This window comes from Sitodiplosis mosellana, unplaced genomic scaffold (genome assembly GCF_009176505.1).
Source record: "Sitodiplosis mosellana isolate CC-2019 unplaced genomic scaffold, AAFC_SMos_1.0 Smas_scaffold_2759, whole genome shotgun sequence".
Classification (NCBI taxonomy): domain Eukaryota; kingdom Metazoa; phylum Arthropoda; class Insecta; order Diptera; family Cecidomyiidae; genus Sitodiplosis; species Sitodiplosis mosellana.
In genome coordinates, this window is record NW_022598001.1 from 1 (window position 1) to 6,932 (window position 6,932).

A 6,932-nucleotide genomic window follows, 5' to 3' on the forward strand; every position below is an offset into this window, starting at 1 on the left:
AAATAACAAGCGATTTCAACCGATCTTGTGATTAAACACCATTATTATCTTTACGAAAATATGGAATTGATTTTCTCTTTTCACATTTTCAGAGGGAAAGTGCTCAAGTGTTCCGGTTGCCAATATGTTTATTATTGCGGTCGCGAGTGCCAGACGAATGCATGGAAAATTCATAAAGCAGAATGTCCATGTCTGAAACGAGCTGCTGATAAAATAGTCCCCGATGCGGCCCGCGTAATGGCACGGATCATTCTAAAGCTCAACGATGGCGGTGACGCGGAGAAAGGATATTACACGGAAAAGTTCTACCGAAAGTTTAAAGATTTGATGTCACGTAAGCAAATTTCTTAATAATAAATTGTGCATAAGTAATTAATCAACGTAATAATTGTAATCTCAGATTCACCCGACATTCAGTTGGATATTGAGAGAATTGAGCATGTGGAATCATTAACAGCTGTATTACAAGATATTTTAACTGTGGACTTGATGCCAAATCAAACGGATTTCTTGGCAATTTACGGTCGGGTACGACATGTTCATGTGAAATTCTTTCGATTTTTCTGTTTTAACATTCTATTATTTTAATTATTCGGAATTTTTCTGCAGATGATTGTGAACGCATTTAATATTTTAGACCAAGAAATGAATTCAATCGCGACTGGTATTTATTTAGGTGTATCAATCACAGATCACAGCTGCAAACCCAATGCAGTTGCCACATTCCAAGGCACAACACTTTTCATTCGAACAATTGAAGACCTTCCCTCTACAAACGATTGGTCAAAAGTATGCCATAGAACATTCAATCTTTCTTCAATTTATTTGGTTCAAATAGACAATGTATTTTTTCAGATATTCATATCGTATGTGGATTTGATGGACCCCACTGAAATTCGGCGGCATGAGCTACAGAAAAACTACTACTTTTTGTGCAAGTGTGAAAGATGTTTAGGTATGCGCCATTTTCCAACTATAAATTTAATATAATCCACACCAATGTGAACCAGTATGAATACAAGATTTAATTCACAATATATTTTTAGATGAAAAAGAGCCGGTTGAAATGAATGCAGGTGCTTGTTCAAATGCAAAATGCAACGAATTTATCGACTTTGAATCGCTTAAAAAGTATCCAACAAACTGCAAGAAATGTGATGAACGTATTACAGCGAAGCATTATCAACAATTCAAGGATGTTATGCATGCAACTCGAATGCATTTGGATTCAATGAAAATGTCAAGCGTTGCGTGTAAGCAATATTATGATTGCAAAAAGTTTTCAAGTGAAATCGGCTCATATGATCTTCTTGTTTTCCATAGACTTAGATATTTGCAGTATTCTGGTGAAGCGTCAGCGTGGTGTATTGCATCGCATGAATATTTGGTTTCTGAAAACGCTCGATCTTGCTTTTGAAAGTGCGATTGATTTTGAAAAATGGAACGAAGCTCTCGAGTACGGCATTGAACTGTTACCAGGCTTTCGGTTAGTATAGATGATAATATTGACAGTTATGAGATTCAAAATGCTCCCTATTTCTCCATAACAGTAAATATAACGGCGACTTCAACCCATTACTCGGATTACTTCACATGAAAGTTGGAAAAATTCAACTCTTTACAAACAATTCAAAGGAGGCATTGCATAATTTGAACAAAGCTAGTGACATCATAAAGATAACGCACGGTGAAGATCATAATTTGTACAGAAACGAGTTGGTGCCACTTTTGATTCAAGCGGCCTGCGAAAGTGAACCGAATTCCGACAGAAACTCAGATCAAAAATAATTTGTTACTGCGATAAGCGATTTTGTATGAGAAAAAAAATACATGCTGCACGTTGTTATAATAAACAAAGCTATTTGTGTATTTTTCCCCTTCAAAACAGTCAAATCGGGCAATCTAAAGTGGATTTGACAGTTTGAACTGTCACGAGGCACATGCTTTTTCTAGCGAGCAACAAATTCTAACACATGCGAACAATAACAAAACATTCGGCTGAACGCATTTTAGTGGAAATCATTTGGAAATAGTGGACAAACGGGATAATCGTCACGATGACATCGTTCAAGAGGTTGAACACGGAAAAGTATTTGAAGGCGGCACGAATTCAAACCGAAGACACGCTATACTGGAAGAAATTATCGGTGAGCAATCGAAATATACACAAAATGATTAAAGGTTATGTATGCCAAAACTAAAGCCTTGATTCCAAATCTATAGGTACCAACATTAGTGAAAGAGTTTGGAGCAATTGATTATATCGACTTCAGTCCAGTGGATCCGTATAATTTTGCCGTTTCGTGTTCGGTTCGCGTGCAAATTTATAATCCTCTTACAAAGTTAGTCGTGCAAAACATATCGGCATTCGAGAAGAGTGCATACGGGGCCACTTTTCGGAAAGATGGTCGCCTGTTGGTGGCCGGTGAAGAAAATGGAACAGTAAGACTGTTCGAAAGTTCATCGAAGAATCCATTGCGTATATTCCGCAAACACACAGCTGCTGTGCATCGCGTTTCATTCACCGCCGACAACACGCACATTGTGAGTTTTTCGGACGACAGAACGGTCAAACTTTGGGATATTCCGTCCGAAAAAGTTGTGCAGAGCTTTGAAGAGCACAGAGACTACATTCGCGCTGGCTGTGCCAGTCCAATTTCGCCGAACATCTTCATCTCTGGTGGTTATGATAAAGTGGTCAAAGTGTTTGACATCCGTGTTGGTGGACTGAATGAGAAGAGTGTCATATTTGAAGTGAATCACGATCTACCGGTAGAGGCTCTGATGTGGTTGCCCACAGGTGGTATATTCCTTAGTGCTGGTGGTACTTCAATCAAAGTCTGGGATGCATTTTCATCGGGTAAGCAAATCGCACAGATTTCCGAGCATCACAAAACCATCACATGCCTGCGAATGGCCAGTAATGGTCGAAGATTCATGTCATCGGGTCTCGATCGTCATGTCAAAGTGTATGACATTGCGAACTATCAGCCAGTTCATTCGTTTGACTTCCCAAATGCTGTCCTGAGTTTGGGTGTTTGCCATAATGACGAAGCACTAGTCGCCGGTATGGTTGATGGATTGATTTCAATTCAACGCATGGAAAGTGAAACATATGCCGCACCGAAAATACCCAAAAGCCGAAAAGTTATCCCAGTCCATGCGACAACAGTCGATGAAGTTATAGAAGATTACGACCGGACCATTGGCGCGAAATATGACAAATTTCTGCGGAAATATGATTACACGGGCGCATTAAATGTGGTACTATCAAACTATGTAATGAACAAAAATCCACACATAACAGTCACTTTGATGCAGGAATTAGTCCGACGAAAAGGTTTAGAGAGGTATGCATACATGAACGATTGCATTTCCCACATTATATTTTCCTTTTATTTATTTAATTTAGAGCATTGGCCGGACGAACTCATAACTCACTGTCAAATATCATCCTATTCATCATTCGATACATTGGTGACCATAGATTTTCAAGGATTTTAATCGATGTTGCAAATATCCTCTTGAATGTGTATGAAGACCAATTCAAAGAGTTCACTGGACCACTTGGTCGTAGTTTTATCAATTTGGCCAAGGCTCTGCATCGGGAAGAGAAGGTTACAAAAGACTTTTTGCAAGTACAAGGCGCATTGGAGTTGATTGTGTCGGGTGCTAGTGTTTCCGAACGGGGGACATCGAATATTGCACCGCTTGATAACATTAGAACGCCCAAGAAATCCGAGCTAGTACCATCTGAGACGGCCAAGAAGCAGTTGATCATTGACGTTAATTAATAGGCAATTTTAATCGTTACTCGAAAATAAAATTTGATAAAAATGTTGAAAAAAAAAGAATTTCGTTTGAAAATTGTATTACCTATTTGTTAAGTTTTTCACTCAGTTCTAAAATTCAAAGACATCGGTGAACACCAAGCTTTTGTCAAATCGTCCAAGTTCAAAATATTGCCACCGATCACAGCGCCAACATTTTTACATACACAATAGACGCTAAAGTCATTTGAAATAAATATAAACGGTCGCAATTCAATGAAGTGGGGTTTTGCACGCTGAAAAGTAAATAACAAACTTTGGTCTGTCTGTTCGAGTCAATGGTTATTATTGTAAACTGAAAAATGTCCGAGAAAAGAAAACTCACGTACAGCGACAAAAAGTCCTATTCAACAAGGTTTGTATCAAGTGTTTTATATTGGTTTGCTTGTTTTTCATTTCTTTGACATCCATTGAAAATGTGTGACTTTTTTCGTCAACAGAAAAAGTAATTTGCCGCTTTCGAAAAATCGTCTGTCCAACGTGGGCCAAGGAGCAACACTCTCACGACCATCACATATTGCACGTCCTTCATCCATTGGGCCCCGAGTGGTTCCACCGTCGAGTGCGACTCGATCATCGAGTGCAACCCGCTTATCGCGAGATACAATTGGTCGTTCTTCAGGTGGCTTGCGTCGTTATGGCAGTGACAATTATTTGAACACGCCAAGCCGATTTTCGACAATGTCAACGCCGCTCCGTGGCCGATCACCAGCTGTGCGCCACTCAGTGATGCCACCAGACAGTTCACGAAAATCAAAACATGAGAACATAATAAAAGTTCAGGAGATTCTACAACGTGACGAATCGTTCTATGCTGATCTGAATCTCAAAAATGGTTGCTTAAAAACAATGACCATCAATCAATTCTACATGATCATAAGACGTTTCGTTCGCTTGATTTGCGGAAAGGATTTGGACACATTCATAACGGGTGGTGACCCGATAAATGGCATCCTTAATTTTATGGATTCCGTTCAGTACCCATTCGCTGTAAACAAATCCATGCTTAAGACACCCAATGCACCGCATACATTTGATCAAATTGTGGTGATGCTTCTGTGGTTGGGAAGTGTTAGCAGCGTGTCAACTATTGCGTCCGATGATTCAATATTGGGCAAGTATCTATTCGTGAAGGATGAACAATTCCCAAATGAAGAATACACATCGATGTTTTCCAAGGCCATTCAAGATGGTTATCTGTTGTGGAACAACGAAAGCGATGAGCATTCAACGTTTATCGATCGTCTCACCGATCAACTCATCGCTGCCAAATTGGATCACAAGGTTGAAACAGCTGCTGAGCTTCAATCATTAACCGACAATCTGAAAATTAAATCGAAAGAATTGGCTGATAATCCGGTGCAGTTGAACAATTTGCATCAGTTTGAACAACTGGAATCGAAATACGTCGAATACGAGACCATGGAACATGATCTGGAGAATCAACTGAAGGATAAACGTGATCGATTGGCTGCCGTACAAGTGAATTGGAATGATAAACGCGCCAAAGTGCAACAGGCTCAATCGAAAATTCAGGCACTTGCCACTCAAATTCAACAGCAAGAGCACAGTATTGCCGACTATAGAAAATTGGCCGAAAAATTGTCTATGATGAGAACGGCGGTTGGAACAGTTCAAAATGAAATTAAACTCATTCGAGATGAGGAGTCAATTCAGCAGATCACGCGGGCCAGACTATTAAAGAAGGTTTCTGAAGCGATTACTAAGATCAATCATCGCGGAATGCAAATCGTAAAAGTGCTAAACAACACTCAATTTAAATTCGGCGAAAAGGAATTAAACCTGCTGCATCTGCCGGCAAGTCCATCAGTTCAAGTAAGAATGTTTTCTTTTCTTGTATTGAAACACTCAATATTTATTTATTTTTTTTCTATTTCAGCTAGTACAAGATGTGGAACAAACGTTGTCACATATTTTCAGTGTCGTGAAAATTCAAAAGCATAAAACACAAATCGAACTCGACAAGGCAACTAGCAAATTAAACGTTCTGAAAGCAGAATCGGAAGCATTGACGAAAGAATTTGATAGTATCAAGAAAAAATATGAGAAGATCTCTTTCGAAAATGAGGTGCTCGAGAAAAAATCGACAATGAAGAACAAAAAGAATGAAAACTGCACTCGTAAGTTGACTAAGCAAGCTGATGAGGCCAAAACAAAACACAGTATGCTCAAAGTTCAAATCGCCGCCGCGCATGCTAAACAGAAGCAATTGGAGGATGAAAATATTAAGCTAATGGAACAGGCAGAAGCACATGCCATGAAAATCATTGCAGAAAAACAAGATTTGGTCAATCAATTGGATGAACTTGAAAAGGTGTTAGATGGAAATTTAGAGGGTTTTGATTATCCAAAATAAGCGTGAATGTTGCATGTTTTATGGACCTAATGTCAAAGTATCACTGTGTGTCATGTTGGTTTAATGTGTTCTTTGTATAAGTATTTAATTTATATTCACACCTAGTACATTCGAGATATCGAAATCGCTACGAATTGTTTTTCCCCGATTTTGATAATCAATATGATAATGATAATGCTGTGCGATGCAATAATCGATGTTAAGGAAGATACGATTTTCATACGGTTTACGCGAAATAAAGGTTGTTAATGAATGAATAGAAATTAATTATTTCATTAAATAAAACAAAATAATCCAAAAAAGTCGTATAATTTGAAACCAAAACATAGTATGAATAGTAGTTTCTCTGAAGTGATCCACTTTCCTTTGTTTTGTTTAGAAACAACGGAGATGAATTCACACAGAGAATTTTGATTAGGATTTTCCAAACATAAGAATGCTGATTATTATTTGCTGTTTGTGTACACAAACGATTCAACATATGGACAATTTTTGCAACGACAAATCTGCAGACAATTGAAAAATAAATTGGATGAAATAACGCAAGTGTAGATGTTTACCATTTCAATACAAAAGTAATATGAACAATCAAAACTACGTATGTTTTTCATCACAGAAATAAAACAATTATTTTAATATTTCATTCTAAAACTTGTGTTTATTGATTATGAAATTTGGTATCGATTTACAAATACTGAATGTTCACTAAAAATTCAATAGAGGCG

At 38.1% G+C, this 6,932-nt stretch overlaps 3 protein-coding genes across 4 annotated transcripts; all 3 read left to right on the plus strand.

Moving 5' to 3' along the window:
* Positions 1-45: 45 nt before the first annotated feature.
* Positions 46-1,857, plus strand: LOC129571545 (histone-lysine N-methyltransferase SMYD3). 2 transcript variants are annotated; one of them, XM_055451350.1, is made up of 7 exons: positions 46-334; positions 401-528; positions 610-789; positions 856-955; positions 1,047-1,253; positions 1,324-1,486; positions 1,551-1,857. In XM_055451350.1, the coding sequence occupies exons 1-7, from the start codon at positions 61-63 to the stop codon at positions 1,786-1,788; spliced, it is 1,290 nt and encodes a 429-aa protein (XP_055307325.1). In that variant the 5' UTR covers positions 46-60; the 3' UTR covers positions 1,789-1,857. The 2 variants fall into 2 exon arrangements, with proteins under 2 accessions (XP_055307325.1, XP_055307326.1); XM_055451351.1 differs by lacking the exon at positions 401-528 and having other exon boundaries at positions 677-789.
* Positions 1,858-1,893: 36 nt separating this feature from the next.
* LOC129571544 (U3 small nucleolar RNA-associated protein 15 homolog) lies at positions 1,894-3,851 on the plus strand. The gene is made up of 3 exons (XM_055451349.1): positions 1,894-2,147; positions 2,224-3,350; positions 3,413-3,851. Exons 1-3 carry the CDS (start codon positions 2,058-2,060, stop codon positions 3,792-3,794), a joined length of 1,599 nt encoding a protein of 532 aa, XP_055307324.1. The 5' UTR covers positions 1,894-2,057; the 3' UTR covers positions 3,795-3,851.
* Positions 3,852-3,972: 121 nt separating this feature from the next.
* Positions 3,973-6,858, plus strand: LOC129571543 (kinetochore protein NDC80 homolog). The gene is made up of 3 exons (XM_055451347.1): positions 3,973-4,185; positions 4,271-5,666; positions 5,731-6,858. The coding sequence occupies exons 1-3, from the start codon at positions 4,133-4,135 to the stop codon at positions 6,205-6,207; spliced, it is 1,926 nt and encodes a 641-aa protein (XP_055307322.1). The 5' UTR covers positions 3,973-4,132; the 3' UTR covers positions 6,208-6,858.
* The last annotated feature ends 74 nt before the right edge of the window (positions 6,859-6,932 follow it).

Coding starts and splice junctions, on each gene's coding strand:
- LOC129571544 (XM_055451349.1), top strand. CDS start 2,058: ATGACATCGTTCAAGAGGTTGAACACGGAAAAGTATTTGAAGGCGGCA. Junction 2,148..2,223: donor TATACTGGAAGAAATTATCG/GTGAGCAATCGA, acceptor CCAAATCTATAG/GTACCAACATTAGTGAAAGA. Junction 3,351..3,412: donor CGACGAAAAGGTTTAGAGAG/GTATGCATACAT, acceptor TATTTAATTTAG/AGCATTGGCCGGACGAACTC.
- LOC129571543 (XM_055451347.1), top strand. CDS start 4,133: ATGTCCGAGAAAAGAAAACTCACGTACAGCGACAAAAAGTCCTATTCA. Junction 4,186..4,270: donor AAAAAGTCCTATTCAACAAG/GTTTGTATCAAG, acceptor TTTCGTCAACAG/AAAAAGTAATTTGCCGCTTT. Junction 5,667..5,730: donor CGGCAAGTCCATCAGTTCAA/GTAAGAATGTTT, acceptor TTTCTATTTCAG/CTAGTACAAGATGTGGAACA.
- LOC129571545 (XM_055451350.1), top strand. CDS start 61: ATGGAATTGATTTTCTCTTTTCACATTTTCAGAGGGAAAGTGCTCAAG. Junction 956..1,046: donor CAAGTGTGAAAGATGTTTAG/GTATGCGCCATT, acceptor ATATATTTTTAG/ATGAAAAAGAGCCGGTTGAA. Junction 1,487..1,550: donor GAACTGTTACCAGGCTTTCG/GTTAGTATAGAT, acceptor TCTCCATAACAG/TAAATATAACGGCGACTTCA.